This window comes from Peromyscus maniculatus, chromosome 1 (assembly GCF_049852395.1).
Source record: "Peromyscus maniculatus bairdii isolate BWxNUB_F1_BW_parent chromosome 1, HU_Pman_BW_mat_3.1, whole genome shotgun sequence".
Taxonomy (NCBI): Eukaryota; Metazoa; Chordata; class Mammalia; order Rodentia; family Cricetidae; genus Peromyscus; species Peromyscus maniculatus.
The window spans coordinates 10,213,254-10,236,171 of record NC_134852.1 but is presented as its reverse complement, the minus strand read 5'-3'; the positions used below and the strand labels follow the sequence as shown (position 1 = coordinate 10,236,171).

Sequence of the window (22,918 nt, the reverse complement as noted above, 5' to 3'; positions counted from 1 at the left end):
TGGACCACACACCATAACAAAACCATGTCAGGGGAGGCTTCTTGAGAAAAAGATTTTGAATGATGCAGTAGTGGAGTGCAAAGTAGGAGAATGTGGAACAATGAGCAAATGCATCATATCGATGTATGAAATGGTGAAAAAAACATTCAAACCTCCTCAACAGCATATATTTATCATATCTCAGCAGCAACAGATAACATGCATAGAGGTGGTTCTATAAGTTCCCTACTGTAACTGTGTCTGTGGAGTTTTGTCCACCCTTTACCTTTTCAGTATGAAACATTTTTTCATGGTGAATTTTGATGTTATCTTCCATTAGAACTCAATGATACCCACCCAATGTGTAATACAACATTAGCCTGTGATATGTCAACAGAATTAAACCCCATGAATATGTGGAAAGGTTTTGTAACATCTGTTTGACATTGAAAAAACAATTTCATTCATCACAACAGTGTTATAGAAAAGAACAAATGCAGAGACCATGACAGAAGCAGTATTTTTTATTATGACATAGCCGTTCCTCTAAATTCTCACAAAACACTTTTAATGAGATCATATTTTACATAAGTTTCAGGTAACATATTTAATGGGCAAATTAAAAAAAATGTCCCCTGGTGATGAGAAAAAATGCAACCTGTTTCTTTTGTCTATCATGTACAGCATAGCACTTAAAATTTTAGCTAACAGTGTCAGACAAGTAAAGTAAATACAATGTGTGCATATTTGTAAAAAAAGAGACAGGTTTTCAAAAATAGGTAAACAAAAGCTAACAAAGGAAAAAAGTTTCATTTCAGACAAACATTATTTTTTCACAAGTTCTGTCTGAATGGATAGACGATGCAGAGCTGGGAGGATGTATGAATATGGTCAAAATACATTGTATGAGAATGTCAAAGTAATAATATAACATTATCTTTTATGAGAAACCATCTACTTAAATGTAGAAGAAAGGTTAATATTCATAATTAATGATTGCATTCTGGTAGATTAAGGGCATATACAAAACATTTCCTTTTGTATTAAACATCAATCAACAGTGAGATTTAAAATTACAAGGAAAACACCAACTCAATGTCACTCTTGAACTGCTCACATGTGACCTTATCTTGGAATTTTGACAGTGATTGTGAATGGAATACATAACGCAGTTTAGCAAATGCCATGCTAAATAAAATATTTTGAGTGGAAGTGTAAAAGGTAATGTGACTCATACAGGATCTGGATAGTTGTTCTAACTTCCTGAATTTTGTGGAGATATAGAGCCTTGAGGTCTGGCTAATGTCAGTGTGACTTATTTGTTATTTACACGTGTTTGAAAAAACAAGGGTGGTAACATGCTATACTTCCAAGTCATGGCAACAATATCCCTCCTCTTTATTTCCCACTATCATCATTTCTTTCAAGGCAAATAGGAAGTTTTCCTAAAGATTCCTCAGATCATTCTAGTAGTGAACAATGAAAATACTTTTCAGAGAGAGAGACAGAGACAGAGAGACAGAGAGACAGACAGAAAGACAGACAGACAGAGTTTGGAGCATCATTTTCATCCCACTCAATTCAATCTTGGTATTTGGCTTTTCCAATTATTTTTGTTGTTTGGACTGAGTTCTAATTCTCAGCGGTAAAGGAAAAAACTGCGAACAACATTGACTCTGGCAATGTAAAGGAAAATGATATTTGAAAGTGAGGGAAAGCAAGGGCCCATGGCACATGGAAATAAGAAGAATGGAGGAACTAGTCAGCAATTCTCCACAATGAGAGGAGGAGAAAAGTGTACAATTCAGCAAGAAAGTGCTCTTGAATGAAATCCCCAGGATTCCCTACACCCAGAACACATTTGCTTCCTGGACCCTCAAAGAGTCAAGTTTCTTAATGTACATCAGTTTTCTTAACAATTCTTCCTTTCTTCTATGAGAAAAGCAGATTTATTTTCCTTGGTCTGCTCAAGTGTGGAACCTAGTGCACTTTTTTTGTTTATCTTCTGGTTGTATCTTGTTCCATTTTCTTGCTGTGCCAAGCTACTAACAGCAGAATCACTAGAGTCACTAGAACCAAGGCAGCCATGATCATTCGGATGAGATTTTCAACTGTGTGACTTTCGTGCTGTGAGGCTGTGGGTTCTGCATAAAGAAGTCAAAGATGTGAGACCCAATCAAAGTCTTCTGATAATAAATGATTGCGCACCCAGTCTCCCATCTTCTCCTTGACAGAACTAAAACTTTTGTGTCTTTCTCTTCATCTAGAATTCTCCATCACACCTGATTCTCATATGGTCATGTTTTTCATGGTTTAATGGTCTTAGCTTACCCAGTGAATCAAATAATTTGTGTAGAGTATATAAAGTGCTTAAGAGAGCCAAATAAATTTATTTTACTATAAATGCATGTCATTCTCATGGCATCTCATCTTGCAGATCCAGCAAAAACATTTCCTGCTGCTTGTAGATGGGGATTAAGTCAGCTTTCCCCAAATTCCCAACTTCACAGGAAGCTTTACTAACCCATTATGGTCTTGCACATGCTGTACCTACCTCCCATGAGAGCTCTACTTACCATTCTCAGTGTGGATGTGAGACTGGTCCTTGGAATCTGCCAGAGAGAGATGGAGAGATGAGATTTGAACTTCAAGCACTTGACTATAGCCTGTTGGTTTCTACCTCAGTCTGGACTTTAAGTACTTCAATTGGATATCACTTTGTTTCAGACCACATTTTGTGCCTCTGGATTCTTGTTTGTCTGTCAAGATCACAGCTCAGGTACATCCAGCCTCAACAAATCATATTATTGAATACAGGAAAGTATTGAGATTCTGAGGAAATAAAACTTCCTGATTGAGTCTGTGCACCATTTTTACCACCAGCCTTTGGTGACCAGCTGTTATCATAAGACTGTGCTCTTTATGTCAGGAAATATAAGCAAGAGGAGAATGAAGGACTGAGGATGCCATTGATGACTGTTCTCATGGGGTTTTGCCAACTTAATATAAGCTAGAGTCATCTGTGAAGAGGCAACTTAAATTAGACATATGCCTCCATCATATGGGCCTATAGACAAGTCTGTGGAGGAATTTTATTGATTGCCTGATAGTTAATGTGCGTTATCTAAGCCCACTGTGAGTGGTTCTAGCTCTGGGTAGTTGGACCTTGATGATATAAGAAAATAGTCTGGCCAACATGGACCCCATCCCTGGGCACCAGCCACTCCGGGAAGACCTGCTCAACTTGGCACCAGGTTCTGGCCACCGGGCAGCTCCCCTTCTAGCCCCACCGGGAGGGATCCCCTTTTCCAAGCCCCCGGCAGCCCTTGCAATCTCCTCACCCTGCCCCCACGCCCATCTGCCGGAGACCACAGCCACTTCCTGAGACTTAGAGACCGGCCCCCAGCTCCCAGCCTGCCCCCGATTTCCCTTCTGGTCCAGAGGGGAGTACCTGGGTCCAACCCGGACCCCATCCCTGGGCACCAGCCAGCCCGCGAAGACCTGCCTAACTTGGCACCAGGTTCTGGCCACCGGGCAGATCCCCTTCTAGCCCCACCGGGAGGGATCCCCTTTTCCTAACCCCCCCCTGCAGCCCCTGCAATCTCCGCGCCCTGCCCGCACGCCCATCTGCCTGAGACCACATCCACTTCCTGAGACTTAGAGACCGGCCCCCAGCTCCCAGCCTGTCCCAGACTGCCATTCTGGACCAGAGCCTGCCCCGGACTTCCCTTCTGGACCAGAGAGTTGGACAAGAGAACTCCCTTTTGGACAAGAGAGAGTCTTCCTGAATCTGTCAGCTCTTTGTGAAACAAGTACACTGATAAGACCAAGAAGGAACCACAAGGAGATGGGCAGACGTCAAGGCAGAAGTACATACAACAAAATGAAGAGCAATACAGCATCACCAGAACCTAGCCCGCCTCCAACATCTAAACCTGAACACCAAAAATTGGAAGAAGCAGAAGAAAGTAGCCTTATGAGTAACTTCATGAAGAAGGTAGAGGCTTGTGTAGAGGAAAAGACAAGAAAATTGGAAGAATGCTGTAAACAACTAGAGGAAAGGGCAAACAAATTAGAAGAAAACAATAAAGCCCTCCAAGAAAACAATAAAGCCCTCCAAGAAAACAATAAATTCCTGGAAGAAAACAATAAAGTCCTGCAAGAAAACAATAAAGCACTGAAAGAAAATCATGAAAAAGTAATGAAACAAACAAAGGAAAAAGTCCAAGAACTGAAAAGGGAAATTGAAAAAATAAAGAAGACACAAACAGAGGGAATGCTGGAAATAGAAAACCTGAGTAAAAGATCGGGAACTTCAGATGCAAGTATAACCAACAGAATGCAAGAGATGAAAGAGAGGATTTCTGGCATTGAAGACACAGTAGAAGAAATAATTTCATCAGTCGAAGGAAACACTAAAGCCAACAAAGTCATGAACCAAAATGTCCAAGAAATTTGGGACACCATGAAAAGACCAAACCTACGAATTATAGGGATAGAAGAAGGTGAAGAATACCAACTCAACGGCACAGAAATATATTCAACAAAATTATAGAAGAAAACTTTCCCAACTTAAAGAAGGAAATGCCTATGAAGATACAAGAAGCCTATAGAACACCAAACAGACTAGACCCCCCAAAAAAGTCCCCTCGACACATAATAATTAAACAACTAAATGTACAGAATAAAGAAAGAATATTAAGAGCAGCCAAGGAAAAAGGCCAAGTGACCTATAAAGATAAACCCATCAGAATAATACCCGACTTCTCAATGGAGACTTTGAAAGCCAGAAGGACCTGGACAGATGTAATGCAGACACAAAAAGACCATGGATGTCAGCCCAGACTAATATACCCAGCAAAACTTTCAATCATCATAGACGGAAGGAACAAGACATTCGAAGACAAAGCCAGATTTAAACAATACCTATCCACAAACCCAGCCCTACAGAAAGCACTAGAAGGAAAATTCCAACCAAGGGAAGTCAGATACACACTTGAAAACACAGGCAACAGATCAAGTCACAACAGTAAACCCCAAAGAAGAGAAGTACACACAGACTACCTCCAAAAATAACAGGGATGAAGAATCACTGGTCATTAATATCCCTTAATATCAACGGACTTAATTCACCTATAAAAAGACATAGACTTACAGAATGGATACAAAAGCAGGACCCATCTTTCTGCTGCATACAAGAAACACATCTCAAATTCAAAGACAGACACTACCTAAGAATAAAAGGCTGGGAAAAGACTTTTCAATCAAATGGTCTTAAGAAACAAGCAGGGGTAGCCATCCTGATATCCAACAAAATAGACTTCAAACTAAAATCAATCAAAAGAGATCAAGAAGGACATTACATCCTCGTCACAGGAAAGATCGACCAAGATGAAGTTTCAATTCTGAACATATATTCCCCAAACACAAGGGCACCCACATATGTAAAAGAAACATTACTAAAGCTTAAACCACATATAAAACCCCACACATTAATAGTGGGAGATCTCAACACCCCACTTTCACCACTGGACAGATCTCCCAAATCGAAACTTAACAGAGAAATAAAGGACTTAACTGATGTCATGACCCAATTGGACCTAATAGATATCTACAGAACATTCCATCCTAACAAGAAATAATATACTTTCTTCTTAGCACCCCATGGAACTTTCTCTAAAATCGACCACATACTTGGCCACAAAGCAAATCTCAACAGATACAAAACAATCAGAATAACCTCCTGTGTTCTATCAGACCACCATGGTTTAAAGCTAGATTTCAACAACAACAAAAACTACAGAAAACCTACAATCTCATGGAAACTGAATAATGCTCAACTGAATCACCAATGGGTTAAGGAAGAAATAAAGAAAGAAATTAAAGACATTCTAGAGATCAATGAAAATGAAGACACCACATACCCAAACTTATGGGACACTATGAAAGCAGTGTTAAGAGGGAAATTCATAGCACTAAATGCCCACATAAAGAAGTTGGAGAAATCGCACACTAGTGAATTAACAGCACATCTGAAAGCTCTAGAACAAGAAGAAGCAAAGTCTCCCAGGAAGAATAGACGCCAGGAAATTATCAAAGTGAGAGGTGAAATTAATAAATTAGAAACTAAGAGAATAATACAAAAAATCAATCAAACAAAGAGTTGGTTCTTTGAGAAAATCAACAAGATAGACAAGCCCTTATCCAAACTAACCAAAAGACAGAGAGAGAGAATCCAAATCAACAAAATCAGAAATGAAAAGGGGGACATAACAACAGACATTGAGGAAATCCAGAGAATTATAAGGTCATATTTCAAAAACCTCTACTCCACAAAACTGGAAAACCTAAAAGAAATGGACATTTTTCTGGATAGATACCACATACCTAAGTTAAATCAAGAGCAGATAAACTATTTAAATAGTCCAATAACCCCTAAGGAAATAGATACAGTCATTAAAGGTCTCCCAACCAAAAAAAGCCCAGGACCAGATGGTTTCAGCGCAGAATTCTATCAGATCTTCAAAGAAGAGTTAATACCAATACTCTCTAAATTGTTCCACATAATAGAAACAGAAGGAACATTACCAAACTCCTTCTATGAGGCTACAATTACCCTGATTCCTAAACCAAACAAGGATGCAACAAAGAAAGAGAACTACAGACCGATCTCCCTCATGAACATTGATGCAAAAATACTCAATAAAATACTGGCAAACAGACTCCAAGAACACATCAGAACAATTATCCACCATGATCAAGTAGGCTTCATCCCAGGGATGCAAGGGTGGTTCAACATACGAAAGTCCATCAATGTAATACACCATATAAACAAACTCAAAGAAAAAAACCACATGATCATCCCACTAGATGCAGAAAAGGCATTTGACAAAATCCAACACCCCTTCATGATAAAAGTCTTGGAGCAATCAGGAATACAGGAAACATACCTAAACATAATAAAGGCAATATATAGCAAACCAACAGCCAACATCAAATTAAATGGAGAGAAACTCAAAGCAATTCCACTAAAATCAGGAACGAGACAAGGCTGTCCACTCTCCCCATACTTATTCAATATAGTACTTGAAGTTCTAGCCAGAGCAATAAGACAACATAAGGGGATTAAGGGGATTCAAATTGGAAAGGAAGAAGTCAAGCTTTCCCTATTTGCAGACGACATGATAGTATACTTGTGTGACCCCAAAGATTCCACCCAGGAATTGATAAAGCTTATAAACACCTTCAGCAACATAGCAGGATACAAGATCAACTCAAAAAAATCAGTAGCCCTCCTATATACAATGGGCAAAGAAGCTGAGAAGGCAATTAGAGATACATCACCCTTTACAATAGCCAAAAATGACATAAAATACCTTGGGGTAACACTAACCAAGCAAGTGAAGGACCTATATGACAAGAACTTTAAGTCCCTGAAAAAAGAAATTGAAGAAGATCTCAGAAAATGGAAAGATCTCCCATGCTCATGGATAGGCAGGGTTAACATAGTAAAAATGGCAATCTTACCAAAAGCAATTTACAGATTCAATGCAATCCCCATCAAAATACCAACACAATTCTTCACAGACCTGGAAAGAACAATACTCAACTTCATATGGAAAAACAAAAAACCCAGGATAGCTAAAAGAAACCTGTACAATAAAACAACTTCTGGAGGCATCACAATCCCCGACTTCAAGCTCTACTATAGAGCTACAGTAATAAAAACAGCCTGGTATTGGCATAAAAACCGACATGTGGACCAATGGAATCAAATTGAAGACCCTGACATTAACCCACACACCTATGGACATATAATTTTTGACAAAGAAGCCAAAAGTGTACAATGGAAAAAAGAAAGCATCTTCAACAAATGGTGCTGGCATAACTGGATATCAGCGTGTAGAAGGCTGCAAATAGATCCATATCTGTCACCGTGCACAAAACTTAAGTCCAAGTGGATCAAAGACCTCAACATAAATCCAGCTACTCTGAACCTGCTAGAAGAGAAAGTAGGAAATAGTCTTGAACACCTTGGCATAGGAGATCACTTCCTAAATATAACACCAGTAGCGCAGACACTGAGACAAACAATCAATCAATGGGACCTCTTGAAACTGAGAAGCTTTTGTAGAGCAAAGGATACGGTCAACAAGGCAAAGCGACAGCCTACAGAATGAGAAAAGATCTTCACCAACCCCACATCTGACAGAGGACTGATATCCAGAATATATAAGGAACTCAAGAAATTAGACATCAAAAGGACCAACAGTCCAATTGAGAAATGGGCTTTAGAACTAAACAGAGAATTCTCAACAGAGGAATCCCAAATGGCTGAAAGACATTTAAGGAATTGCTCAACTTCCCTAATCATCAGGGAAATGCAAATCAAGACAACTCTGAGATACCACCTTACGCATGTCAGAGTGGCTAAGATCAAAAACACTGAAGACACTTTATGCTGGAGAGGATGTGGAACTAGGGGAACTCTCCTCCACTGCTGGTGGGAATGCAACCTTGTACAACCACTTTGGAAATCAATATGGCGCTTTCTTAGAAAATCGGGAATCAATCTCCCCCAAGATCCAGCTATACCACTCCTGGGCATATACCCAAGAAATGCTCAATCATACCACAAGAGCACTTGCTCATCTATGTTCATATCAGCATTGTTTGTAATAGCCAAAACCTGGAAACAACCTAGATGCCCTTCAACTGAAGAATGGATAAATAAATTGTGGCACATATACACAATGGAATACTACTCAGCAGAGAAAAACAATGACATCATGAGGTTTGCAGGCAAATGGATGGATCTAGAAAAAATCATCCTGAGTGAGGTAACCCAGACTCAGAAAGACAAATATGGTATGTACTCACTCATAGGAAGATGCTAGATGTGGAACAAGGATGACTGGACTGCTACTCACATCACCAGTGAGGCTACCTGGAAAACGGGACCCCCCAAAAAAAGACACGGAGAAGTGGACGAGATCTACATGAACAGCCTGGTCATGAGTGGGAACAATGAAGGGCGACAGTCGAGGGAAAGAGAGTGGGAGATCCTAGCTGGATCAAGAAAAGAGAGGGAGAACAAGGAATAGGAGACCATGGTAAATGAAGACCACATGAGAAGGTGAGAAGGGGAGGAAGCAGAGAGCTAGGGAGGCCCACGGAGATCCACAAAGATACCCCCGCAAAGGACTGCTGGCAATGGTCGCGAGACGGCAGGAACTGACCTACTCTGGTGATGGGATGGCCAGACACCCAGATAGTGGTGCCATAAACCCCATCCAAGGACTGAGGAATCTGAAGGCAGACATCCATGGCTGGGCCCCTGGTGGAGCACTGGGAGTCTAATTAGTGAGAAAGAAGAGGGTTTATATGAGCGAGAATTGTTGAAGCCAAGGTTGGATAAAGCACAGGGACAAATAACCAAATGAATGGAAGCACAGGATCTATGAACCAAAGGCTGAGGGGCCCCCAACTGGATCAGGCCCCCCTGAACGGGTGAGACAGTCATTTGGCTTGATCTGTTTGGGAAGCAGCTGTGCATTGGTGCCAGGTCCTGGGCTCGTTGCATGAGTTGGCTGTTTGAATCCTCGGACTTATGCTGAGACACTTGGCTCGGTCTGGGGGGGGGAATGGACCTGCCTGGACTGAGTCTACCAGGTCAACCCCGGTCCTCGGGGGAGACCTTGATCTGGAGGAGGTGGGAATGGGGGGTGGGCTGGGGGGAGGGGTGGGCGAGAGGGGGAGAACAGGTTAATCTGTGGCTATTATGTTGAACTGAATGGTGTTGTAAAATAATAATAATAATAATAATAATAATAATAATAATAATAATAAAAGAAAATAGTCTGAGCAAACCACTGGAGAGTAAACCTGTATGCCATGCTCCACTATGGCCTCTGCTTCAGTTCCTGCCTTAAGTGCCTACGTCTAAATCTCTTCATGATGGACTATAAAATATAAGAAGAAATAAAACCTTTTTTCCACATGTTGCTTTAGATCATGGGGTTGTATCACAAAAATAGAAACCAAAGCAGTACAGAAACAATGTCTGACCACTTCATATACTGTCTGTTCTCAAGCCCTCCTGCTTCTGCTAAATTCTAGTGAGTCATGGAGGGGACCAGTTGCATCATCGGAAGCTTAAGACTGCTGCTCTATGAGGTGTGAAAGTCTTTTGGACTGTAGAATTTCCTTACTCTACTTCTAGGCTAGAACTAGAACTCTTCTCAGAGCAGATCCCTGGGTGACACTCTGCATTAAGAAAAGTAGTGTCAGGGGTTCTTACCTGAGACCAAGAGGTGAAGGGGGTCACTTGATTTTGACCACAACTGGGGATGGTTCTTATAATAGCCATAGCATCTGAATGTACCATTGTGGATGGTGGTCACAGGGTCCAGAACAAAATGAGCTTGAAACTCCCTATTGGCACTTTGCTGTGAGTCCAGGATCCATTGGAGTTGTTGCTTTCCTTCCTGGGTCAGAATAAATCTGCTGAATCCCAGCGATGAGCTACACTGCATGGTTATGGTCTCTCCTGAGGTCACAGCAGGGCCGGGCCAAACAGACAGGCTTGGTTTAGCATAGACTCCTAGGATACAAGGGGAAGTGAAACAAATTTAAGCTACCCACATTGTACTGCGGGCTTGGGCTCTGAGAAAAGTACCCTGGAGAGTTGAACTCCTTCTGAGTCCATCATTTTGTTATCTGATATCATGTCTCAAGTTTCATGTCTTTTATAAAATGTTTTCAACTGAAATATAAGTGTGTCCATTTATTTCTCTCTTTCCTGTCTCCAGGCCCTTCCATTTACCTTTCCAACAAGCTTTTATATATCCTCATACCACTCTTAAGTTGATAGCTTCTTTTTTTCTGATAATTATTGGTACATGTATGTCTACAGATATGCACATTTACATATATATGTGTCAGATATATACATACACATATACACCTATATACATATTTGTTTACATATGTACACCTATATAGGTATATAAATATCTTACACACACACACATATACATATATGACACAAGCATGTACAGCAATTCTTTACTGTAGTTCCCCATGAAACTTTTTCTCTATTATCAGTTGGATGGTTCCCAGACATGGTTTTAGTATTTCATTAGTCACAAGACGTGAGATCTATATAAGGGTTTCTTACCTGTGACAGGAAGGTACCATGGGTCACTTGGGGATGACCACACATGGGAAGAGTTACTGAAAGAGCCATAGCATCTATAGTTGCCTTTCCGGATTACAGGACCAAGAAGGAAGTTGGCTTGGAATGTCCTATTGTGACTCTGCACTGCAGGCAGCCCCTGCCCCAGAGGCACCCCTTCTCTGGACAGATGGAACATGTCAAACTGATGGTCAGAGATGCAGGACAAGGTCATGTTCTCCCCTGATATCACCTCAGGGCCCATCAGGGCTGACAGAGAAGGTTTCTTATATAAACCTGGAAGAAAAGAGCCAGAGACAGTTATAGAGAAAGTTTCTTACTAGTGTTTATTCACTGCTCAGTGTTCCCTCTTTATGATTCCATTTCTGTGATCTTCCTGCCTCTCACCATCTCTCTCTCTTCTCTTTTTCCTTTTCTTTCCTCTATTCTATGTTATCATATTTAGTCTATGACTTCACTTCTTACTCAAATATGTTATGACAGTTTTTGCTTTTTTATATTTTCTGCCTCTATTTTCATTGGTTCATTCCATCTGTGTTTTAAAATATGTTTTTATAACATAATAAATTTTATCTAGCAATTGATATCATTATGAAATATTCATGTGCATTCAATATATATAATATATATTTTATACTTTTTAAGAAATATTTTTTAGTTTTTGAAATTGAAATACAATTACATCATTTCATGTGTTTAAATTGTTTTTAAAAATTGTTGTTCCATATATTTATATATGTAGAATATTAATCATAATAATGCTATTATTCTCAATTGCCCCTCAACTTCCACTAATTAATCTCACTTCGAAGTACAGAATAACCCATAAACATTTGTATTTCTCTTGAACAGTGGCCATGGTGATCTTTCCTCTCTTGTTCCTCTCAATGTGTACTGCTCAAGTGTGATCTATTGTTTGCCTCCCAAGCATTTGGTTTAGAATTTGTTTTGGGGTTCTATGTCTATAAGAATTCTACCATGAAAGCCAGATATATTATGTATCTGACAAGCTCTGTCTTGATATATTTAATATCTGCTATAATTTTTCCATCTCTATTTCAAAGTTTCCATTCAGGATTGATTCTGTCTTTTTGTAGTCTTTTTCTTAGCACACATTCCATGTTTACTAACTCCCAGCAATTCCTGGGTGCCACCTGTGTGAAGGCATAAGGATTCATTAAGAACCAGCCCAACTAAGTATTTGGACTCAGGTCATAACACATTATATGTCTGGTTTTCTTGGTAGACTTCTTGTAAAGGTAGAAATCAAAAATTTTCTAAATGTTAGTAGAAAGACTTCATTCTCTCTGGTTCATATCATGCTCACCCAATCGCCATTTTCTGTTTATCTCTACTTATGACTCCTTTGCATCACCCTCCATCTGTGCTTTATGTTATAACCAATGGTCTGTTCTTGTGTATTTCTTTTCATTCTCTATGTCAGTAAAACACTCACCAACGTTGGCTTCATGTAAATTTCCCACACTCATTTTCCTTGTGACCTCCCACAGTTTTTAGTATATACAATATTTTTCTGTATCACAAAGAGAATGATGAGCAGGTAACATGCTCTTACCTGTGATCTTTATGTCAATGGGGTCACTGGATTCAGACCATGCATATGGTGAGGGATTGTAAGAACCATAGCATGTGTAAGTCCCAGCATGTTCAGGTGTCACAGGACCTATTTTGAAGTTAGCCTGGGACCTCCCAAGACGATTTTCAGCAGAAATCTGGAGAGAGTCCTTGATTATTCCTTTTTTGTGTGAAGTAAAAGTGAAAGTTTCAAACATAATCTCTGATCGACACTCCAGTATCACCTTCTCTCCTAAATTCACCAGGGGAGTTTGTAAGGCCAAAAGGAAAGGCTTCCTGTAGATTCCTAAGAATAAAGAAATTGTATGAACCTGATCAAAATGTCTGTGTCCTTGAAGACTTATGATTCTCCCTCATTTGGTCTGTTCTTCCTATGAGTGCTCCAGTGCAGCTGTTCTTGTCTGTTTCAACTCTGGATACAGAATCCTCCAACTTTGTGTCCATTTCCCACTTCTTCGACCCTGGAATTAGCACAATATTTTCCCACTGGCTTGTTGTGAGAATGTGTCATTTGAACCCTTCTTCCATTGACACTATTGTCTTTTTCTAAGATTGGAGAGTGTAGGAAACATGGCAATCTTCAAATCAGGCGGCTTTATGTGTCTTTTTGATGCTACTTTGGATAAGGTAAAATCCTTAGTAGGATAAAGGAATTAGTGTTGACCACAGTAACCAGGGAAACACTTCAGCCCTCTCTGTGGTTCAAACCTTTGTAAGGCATTCCTGATCCAGAATCATGAACAGTGTTTCCTTTCAACATGTTGAAGAATTAGCATCCTGACTTACTGCTCTCAGAATATCCCTTCCATGCTTCTTAATTTGCCCTTGACATGGGTTCCCATATTATTTTCCAAATGCTAACATAACAAATACCACAAATTTGATTCTAAAAAAGAATGAAAGTATTGTGGAGAGAAGAATTCTGAAAAACCCAAATGGCATAAATCAAGTATCTTTAGGCATAGTAACTACTGATCCCTAGGAAAGTGTCCATTTTTTTTGCCTTCCAGCTTCTAGAGCCTCATGCATTCCTTGGCACTTGGACCCTTCCTCCATGTTCAGAGTTTGTGACAGGGGGTCTCCCTCATGATGATTTATTTTGCCTACAACTGAATTTTTCCTTATTTTGTTATATCAATTCTTGTAGTGCTATAGACCTGGGAGAATTCATGATATTCTCCCATCCTGAAGTCAACTTATTAAGATTTGAGTTCCATCTTAAACCCCAAATTTTGCTTCACTTGTTTAACACACAGGAAGCCTTAGGGACTAGAAAAATGCATGACATTGTGTATCATATTATGCCCAGAACATTATATATTTCTCTGTGTTGAATATTCCTTATAAATCCAAGCCTCTGACTAATACTTTTTCAGACAATTACAGGGTTGAGATATTTTGGGGAATGAAAAGATACTACAAATGTCATATCTGACCTGAAATTATGATCTTCAGAGGGTCACTGTGTGCTGAAGTTACATCAGGGGATTGATAATTAAAACCATAGCATCTGTATGTTCCTGCATATTCTGGTGTCACAGGACCCAAGACAAATTTCCCTGTGGATGAGCTTCCATGCATCTGAGGAATAGGATTACCATGTTCTTTGTACAAATTGAGTGTGTCATAGTCACTATGATAGTTACACTGAAATTCCACATGATGTCCCTGAGGAACAACATGGCTTGGCCAAGCAGAGAGTATAGGCTTGTCTTGATCACCTGCAAAGAGATGCACAGCATAAAAAATTTAATGATTTTCCTTTATCCCTGAGAGCTGAGCTTCCAATTTTTACTTCTTTTGGGATCTACTGTATAACAATTTTTTCTGAATTGAAACATCCCTGTTTTAATATGAGAGGTTGAGAGGCTTGGGATAATCAGAAAGCAAAAAATCTTTCTATGCCCTGGGAGGGTGAAGCATCCAGGATTCACCAGTGACCCTTTCCAACTCTATAGAAAAAGTAAGCTACTTGGCCAGCTGAGCTCTATAACTGAGATTTCTAAGACCTGTTCAATTGCCTGCAAGTTGTGCACAGAGCTCCGGAGTTTTGGCTTTCATGATAAGCACCTATATAGAGTTGTGCTTTTAGTACAGGTTTGAGTCACCCCTTGCTTCTGTAAGATACCCCTAAACTACACTGTTATTAATAACATCAGTAAACCCTTGGAGTCACCAAGTTGTGCTTTGGTGCAATCTTTGTTTTGTCTGTCAGGGGTTTCATTTATGAGCTGAGTAGATTAGTATGTGTTTTATTTCTGCAAAGAAAGTTTCAGACTTAATAGGGTCATTTTGAAGTGTTGGCTGCAAAAGATTGTGGTGGCTTGAATAGCTATGGTCCCCGTAGACTCACCTGTTTGAATGCATGGTACATATGGAATGCCACTAATAGGAGACATGGCCTCATTGGAGTAGGTGTGGCCTTGTTGGAGGAAGTGTGTCACTCTGGAGGTGGGCTTTGAGGTCTCCCATGCTCAAGCTTTTACCAGTGTGAAATAGTATCCTTCTTCTGCCAGTGGATCAAGATGAAGAACTCTCTTCTCCTTCTCCAATATCACCTCTACCTGCACACTGCCAGGTTTCCTACCATGATGATAATGGACTAAAACTTGGAACTGTAAGTCAGCCCCAATCCTATGTTTTCCTTTATTAGAATGGCCATGGTCATGGTGTCTCTTCACAGCAACAGAAGCCTTAAGTAAATGACTATAAGTATGCTCCAACTACCACATATATATTATATACCTTTCATGCTAAGATCCAAGCTTGGAATTTTGAGTATTGAATAAAGAAGTAATTTTCATCATGAACATTGTAATCTAAGAAGAAATTACACCAGGAGTGTAGAAGGAAATGTTATTATGAGTGAGATGATAGATCAGAATTGATTCAACCAAGGTAGCAGAAAAAAACTACTCTTGATTCAGCAATCTAGAAATATAACAATATTCAGATGAGAAGTACATTGTGAATATTCCAAAACTCATGGACAATGGAAAGATTGCCCCCAGGACCACAGAATTGAGAATATCTATAACAAGTCAGGGGGAATGAGCCTTTTGAACTACTTTTCTCCTTATGTACTTTCATAAAGATCTTCCTTTACAGAGGTTATACAGGCTCATGTTTCTGTACTAAAGGTGTTAAGTTAGAGGCCAACATATAGTTTCCCCATCATTTCATGGCTCCTTGTATGTGAAGCATTTGCAGTACAGCATAACTCAACAACCTGTTTACTTGTATTTAGAATGGATTTGGACTCATGATGGCCAGCACATGAATGTTGGTCATTGATATGTATCTACCTGGTTGATATTACTGAGGAATGAGAAAACAACTAGTCTCTGTAGTGAAGACCAGGTAGACTCCAAGCTATACTTCCAGTCATCCATGGTAGACATCTTGCAACACTGACCAGCCAAGAGCCATCATAGACCCTGTCCAGAAACTGTCCCTGGTTGCAGAGTGTTTTCAGGGCTCTTAAAGAACCAGAAAGTACATCCAGGAACAGCATCTGTTTTCAAAATACAGGAAGGATCCAAGCCAAACTACAGAAGCTGACACCAACTGCAGCCTGTCCATGGTTGCAACTAGTTGACCTAACTAATGGCCCTAGTTATACTAAATAGCAAAGGTCTGTTTACCAACAGTGAATTCCTATAAATGACAGAGGAGTTCATTATTAGTGCACAGGCACCCAGGTGTAAGAGCATAAGCATTAAAATCAGAGAAGTAAAACATTACACAGAACAATGGTGAGGCTTAAGAAGAAAACAAAAAAGAAAGGGAGACCTATAAATCCCATGATGAATAATTCCCAGAGTGTTTTGAATTAAGTTACAGAAGTATAAGAAACCACCAACAAAACCTGGGTAGATATCTACTGCCCATGGATAGTCCAGAACAGTCAGAAGATCAGGTGAAGGTCACACAAGCATGAAGAACAGATAGGCTGCCCTCCAGCATGTGTAACTCTCCAACTCAGTAGGTTCAGCTTCCATAGACTCAGTATGCTGCCTCTCCCTCTTTTTTCTTTTTTTTCCTGTTAAGAAATTTTCTATTCATTTTACATTCCAACCAAAGATCACCCTGTCCTTCCTCCTTCAGCTCCCCAGCCTTCCCCTCAACCACCCCACATTCCCACCTCCTCCAAGGCAAGGCCTCCCATAGGGAGTCAGCAGAGCCTGCTACATTCACTTGAGGCAAGCCCAAGCCCAGCTCCCTGCTCCAAGTCTGTGCAGGGTGTCCCACCATAGGCACTGGTCTTCAAAAAACCTGCTCATACACCAGGGACAGATCCAGATCTTACTGCTAGGGGTGCCCCTAAACAGTTCAAGCTAAACAACTGTCTCAGCTAAGCAGAGAGCCAAGTACAGTGCCTTGGGGCTCCACAGCTATTGGTCATGAGTTCCCACTAGTTTGACCTGGACATTTCTGTATGTTTTTCCAACATGATCTTGATGTCCCTCGCTCATAGAATCTCTCCTCTCTTTCATTGACTGGACCCCTGGAGCTCAGCTTGGTGCCCATACGTGGATCTCTGCATCTGCTTCCACCAGTTACTGGATGAGGGTTCTAGGATGACATTTAGGGTATTCACCAATCTGATTACCAGAGTAGGCCATTTCAACTGCCTCCCCTTCTTGTCCTACCATCCAGTAAAGCCTTCAATCACCATAGACGGGAAAACAAGGTATTCCATGATAAAGTCAAATTTAAACAATATCTATCTACAGATCCAGCCCTCTAGCAGATAGTAGAAAGACAACTTCAACCTAGTGAGATTAACTACACCCATGAATAAATAAAAATAAATAATCTCATACTAATAAAAGCAAACAATGGAAGAACATCCATGTTCATGTTGTGCCCACCCACCCACACACATGCAGAGAAAAAAAAGGGAGGAGAAGCAGAGCAGTGGTGGCTCATGACTTTAATACCAGCACTTGGAAGGCAGAGCCAGGTGGATCGCTGTGAGTTTGAGGCCAGCTTGGTCTACAGAGTGAGATCCAGGAGAGGCACCAAAACTACAGAGAGAAACCCTGTCTCGAAAAACCAATAAAAAGGAAGAAAGAGAGGAGAGAGAGAGAGAGAGAGAGAGAGAGAGAGAGAGAGAGAGAGAGAGAGCAGATCACTACCACCACCAAAATAACAGGAATTAACAATCATTGGTCATTAATATTTTTCAATATCAATAGACTCAATCTAATAAAAATGCCCAGACTATCAGAATGGTAGAAAAACAGGACCCATCCTTCTGTTGTATGCAAGAAATACCCTTAACATCAAAGATAAACATTACCTAATCACCTCATAGTAAAGCAGTGGAAAAAGAATTTCTAAGCAAATAGAAACAAGAATCAAGCTGGTTTAGCATTTCTAATATCTAACAAAATAAACTTCTATGGTGATTTGAAAGGCAATGGCCTCAGAGGGAGTGGGACTATTAGGAGGAGTGGCCTTGTTGAGGTAGATGTCTTGTTGGAGGAAGTGAGTTGCTGTGGAGGTAGGTCTCAGAGCAAGTCTCAACATATACAAGAAAATAGAAATTATCCCTGTATCATATCAGACCACTACAGATTGAAGCTGGAATTCTAGGAAACAGAAACAAAAGACAGCCTACAAAATCATGGAGACTTAAGAATCCTCTACTGAATGAAAATTGGATCAAGACAGAAATAAGAAAGTAAAGGCTTTATAGAATTCAATGAAAATGAATGTACGACATTCACAAACTTATGGGACACAATGAGATCAATGCTAAGAGAAAAGTTCATAACACTAACTGCCTACATAAATAAATTGAAGAGGTCTCATATTAGTAACTTAACAGCATACCTGAGAGATCTAAAACAAACACATCAAAAACAGTAGGAAATAATCTAACTGGGGGCTGAAATCAATAAAGGAGAAACAAAGAGAGCAATATAAAGAATCATTAACACCAAGAGTTTGTTCTTTAAGAAAATCAACAGTATGGACACTGCCTTATCCAAACTAACTAAAAGGCAGGGAGAGAATATTGAATTAACAAAATCAGAAATGAAAGTGGGACATAACAATAGACACCAAATATACCAAAAGCATAGTCAGGGCATACTTTAAGAACCTCGTATACAAAATTGGAAAATCTAAATGAAATGGAAATTTTTCTCAATAGCTACCACTTTCCAAAGTATGATCAAGATAAGATAAGCAATTTAAATAGACCTATAACCTCCAAGGAAACAGAAGCTGTCAATAAATTTTTCCCGAAGATAAAAGTACAGGGCCAATAGATTCTAGAGAAGAATTCTTCCAGATTTAAGGAGAGCTAATGCCAATATTCCATAAATTATTCCTAGAAACAGAAGCAACAATACCTTATTTAATGAGTCCACAGTCACCCTAATACTCAAACCACACAAAGATACCATAAAAATACAATTACAGACCAATTTCCCTCATGAACATTGATGCAAATTATACAAATAAATACTCAGAATATTCATCCAAAAACACATCAAAAAGATCATCCACCATGATCATGTAGGCTCCATCACAGAGATGTAGGGCTGTTTCAACATATGAAAATTTATCAATGTAATCTATAGTATACAACCTGAAAGGAAAAAAAAACCCACATAATTTCCTCATTAAATGCTGAAAAAGCCTTTGAAAAAAATTTAATGTAGCTTTATGGTAAAGGAATATTAGGGATACAAGGAATGTACTTAAATATAACAAAAGCAATATACAGAAAGCCTATAGTCAATATCAAACTAAAAGGAGTGAAACTCTAAACTCTAATTCCAAGAAAATCAGGAAAAACACAAGGCTATCCACTTTCTCTGTATGTATGCTATTTAGTACTTCAAATTCTAGCTTCAGTAATGACAGACCTGAATGAAATCCAGTAGATACAAATTAAAAAGAAGTGAAAGTATCATCATTTGCAAATGAAATTATAGTATACAAAAACAATACAAAAACATTCTACCAGGGAACTCCTATAGCCAAAAGATACCTTCAGCTAAGTGGCAAAATACAAGATTATCTAAAAACAATCAGTAGCCCTTATATATACAAATGACAAACAGGCTAAGAAAGAAATTAGAGCTACAACAACCTTCACAATAGTCACAAATAATATAAAATAGCTTTGGAATAACTCTAACCAAGTAAATGAAAGACTTGTATGTCAATAACTTCAAGTTTTTAAAGAAGGAAACTGAAATCAATATCAGAAGTTGAAAACATCTCCCATACTCAAAAATCAGTAAAACCAACATAGTAAATATGGCCATGGTACAAAAAGCAATCTACAAATTCCATGAAATCTCCTTCAAACTCCAACACAATTCTTTATATACCTTGAAAGAACAATACTCAACTTCATGTGGAAAAAAAACCCAGAATAGCTAAAACAATATTGAAAAATAAGCAGACTTCCAGAGGTATCACCATCCTTGATTTCAAGCTGTATGGCAGAGCTATAGTAATAAAATCCATAATGTATTGATTTTAAAACAGAGAGGTTGGTTAATCGAACTGAATTGAAGACCCAAATGTCAATCTGCAGAGCTAGATTTTTGAGAAAGAAGACAGAAATATACAAGGGAAAAAAAGAAATCATCTTCAACAGATGGTGGTGGTTTAATTGGATTACTACATGTAAAATAATGCAAAACTAAAGTCCAAATGGATCAAAGACCTCAACATCAGACCAGATACATCAACAGATGGAAGCAGATGCAGCAATCCACAGCCAAACATAAGGCAGTGCTCCAGGAAGCCCAAGGGAGAGAGGGGAAGGATTATAGGAGCCAGAGTGATCAAGGGCATCATCAGAACATGACCCAAGGCTTCAACTAAGCCAGGCTGATGGCCTTCAGTTACAGAGACTGAAGAGACCATCAGGGAACCTCTGCATATGTTATGGTTGTGTAGCTTGATGTTCTTCTGGGACTCTGAGAAGTGGGTGTTGTTGTGTTATGACTCTTGGACCTACATGTGGGCCCTTGTTCCTCCTACTGGCTTGTCTTGTTCAGCCTTGGCTTGAGAGTGTGAATCTACTCTTATTGTCACTTGTTAGCCTGAGCTCAGTTGACACCATTGGGAGGCCTGTTCTTTTCTGAAGGGAAACAAAGGAGGAGTTGATCTTGGCAAAAAGGGAAGGGGGAGCTGGGAGGAGAGGATGTAGCAGAAATGGTGGTCAGGACATGATATATGAGAGAAGAATAAAAAATAATCCCTGCCATTTATTACCAAAAAACACCCCGCATGAATAAAACTTTGGAGCTATGAACCACAGACAAGAGAGAAAATATGCCATTTGTTTTTCTCAATCTGTATTGCTTTGACCAGTATAATATTTCCTAGTTCCATCTATGTTCTTACTAAATTTCATTGTTATTTATTATTGAATAGTATTCCACAGTGTACATGTGATACATTTTCACTATCCATTCATCAGCTGAAGAACATTCAGGTTATTACCTTGCCCTAACTACTGAGAATAGAGCAGCAAAGAACATGATGGAACAAGCATCCATGACATAGGATGTCAGGTTCTTTGGGTACATGCCAAGGGGTGGAAATGATGAATGTATAGTACTCATGTATGAAAGTCTCAAAAATATTAAATTTACAGAGAAAAACATATTTTATTATAGAAAAGAGATGTGATCTAACTATGAAAAAATCTCTGGGTTGCAAATGTTATGAATTTTTTAAAAGAATCATCAAACAATATAAAAACTTTGAAAACCACCCCCACAGACAAAGAATACACCTACTGAATTGGAGAACTTTATGGACCAGCTTGATGTATATGTAGGTAACGGCTATTGCTGCCAAGCCTGATTCTGAAAACCATTGCTGGGAACCAAATGAGGAGAGAAGAAAAATGATCACAGTAGGTTTTCCTCTGACCTCCACACTTGTGAAATAGTATATGTACACACACACACACACACACACACACACACACACACACACACACACTCATCAAATGAATACAAACTTTAAAAGTTAAGAGAGCATTTCAATAGTATACTTCATGGTAAAATAGGAGAATGAGTGAGCTTAGATTGGGCACTTTATAATCTGAGAGGTAAATACAGAAATTGAATAAAAATACAATGAGAAGAATGACCAGATATTTTAACACTATCCAAATCCCAAATTATGAGTGAGAAAAATTTAACAAAGTGTAAAGGAATGTTGAGGTTTACTTGCAGGGATAGTGGTGATGCCTAGAATGAGTTTATGGAGCTGTTTGAATATCATTAAAAGTATTGTATGAAATTCTCAAAGAATTTGTAAAACGCTTACAAAAAGACATAAAAAGTACCTAATAAAATAAGCAGAAAAAAACTATACAACATTCTTGAAACATAAAAAAATAAGGTCAGGTCCAAGATGAGCACATGATATGAAACAAATTCAAACCAAATAATCAAGATCACAGAATGTATAATTATCGTAAGAGATTCTGATATCAGAATGACAAAAGAAGCAAAGAACATATGAGGCATTTCCAGTACAGCTAAGGGCAGTCTTCTGAGCAAATATCTACAGGACACAAGAGACCAGAGTGACCAGATAGTGGAAAAAGAAAGACACTGTCTACAAATGTCAGCAACAGTGTTGTTCAGAAATGAAGCACATACAGATCTTCTCAGAAATACAGTAGCAGATAAAGTTCATCACAGTAAGCTCAGGAAATGCTGGGGTGTTTTTGAAACTGAAAGAAAAGGCTGATAATGAGTTACATGAAAATATTGTCGTGTAGAAAAAGTAAAATTAGCTCACTAAAGCAAAACAAAATTAGATGTTACAATAGTGTGGTGATGGTACACAAATTATCTCTGTAGCACAGATGTAAAAAGACAAAATAATCCCATAGTAATTTGTCCAGTGACATATATATCTAAAAAGTAATAAACCATAACATTAAAATCTCAGTACATGTGGAGGTGATCAGGTGGGGACTGTGGCAGTGTAGAAGATACATTTTAAAAAATGATCATCCAGCAGGTGCTGTGGACCAAACTTTTAATTGCAGAACTTGAGAGGCAGAGTCAGGTGAATATCTGAGTTCATGGCTGCCCTGGTCTACAAAGTAAATTCTAGGATAGCCAAGGTAACACAGAGAAACCC

At 39.1% G+C, this 22,918-nt stretch overlaps 2 protein-coding genes across 2 annotated transcripts; both read right to left on the bottom strand.

Annotated features, from left to right (window-relative positions):
• Window positions 1-988: 988 nt before the first annotated feature.
• Window positions 989-10,578, bottom strand: LOC143272847 (leukocyte immunoglobulin-like receptor subfamily B member 4A). The gene is made up of 3 exons (XM_076569243.1): window positions 10,280-10,578; window positions 2,556-2,591; window positions 989-2,123 (listed from the first exon to the last, which is right to left on the bottom strand). The coding sequence occupies exons 1-3, from the start codon at window positions 10,512-10,514 to the stop codon at window positions 1,978-1,980; spliced, it is 417 nt and encodes a 138-aa protein (XP_076425358.1). The 5' UTR covers window positions 10,515-10,578; the 3' UTR covers window positions 989-1,977.
• Window positions 10,579-11,123: 545 nt separating this feature from the next.
• LOC102914935 (killer cell immunoglobulin-like receptor 3DL1) lies at window positions 11,124-15,171 on the bottom strand. The gene is made up of 4 exons (XM_076563654.1): window positions 15,126-15,171; window positions 14,209-14,493; window positions 12,753-13,058; window positions 11,124-11,452 (listed from the first exon to the last, which is right to left on the bottom strand). The coding sequence occupies exons 1-4, from the start codon at window positions 15,169-15,171 to the stop codon at window positions 11,124-11,126; spliced, it is 966 nt and encodes a 321-aa protein (XP_076419769.1).
• Between the last annotated feature and the right edge of the window lie 7,747 nt (window positions 15,172-22,918).

What these genes read in the sequence shown, in the direction of transcription:
- LOC143272847 (XM_076569243.1), bottom strand. Translation starts at nt 10,514, where the DNA reads ATGCAGTGTAGCTCATCGCTGGGATTCAGCAGATTTATTCTGACCCAG. An exon ending in CCTTCACCTCTTGGTCTCAG is followed by an intron (nt 2,592 to 10,279) that starts GTAAGAACCCCT and finishes TCTCTCTGGCAG; the next exon opens with ATTCCAAGGACCAGTCTCAC. An exon ending in TCACATCCACACTGAGAATG is followed by an intron (nt 2,124 to 2,555) that starts GTAAGTAGAGCT and finishes TTCTTTATGCAG; the next exon opens with AACCCACAGCCTCACAGCAC.
- LOC102914935 (XM_076563654.1), bottom strand. Translation starts at nt 15,171, where the DNA reads ATGTCTCCTATTAGTGGCATTCCATATGTACCATGCATTCAAACAG. An exon ending in TGTACCATGCATTCAAACAG is followed by an intron (nt 14,494 to 15,125) that starts GTGAGTCTACGG and finishes ATCTCTTTGCAG; the next exon opens with GTGATCAAGACAAGCCTATA. An exon ending in TCTGAAGATCATAATTTCAG is followed by an intron (nt 13,059 to 14,208) that starts GTCAGATATGAC and finishes CTTTATTCTTAG; the next exon opens with GAATCTACAGGAAGCCTTTC.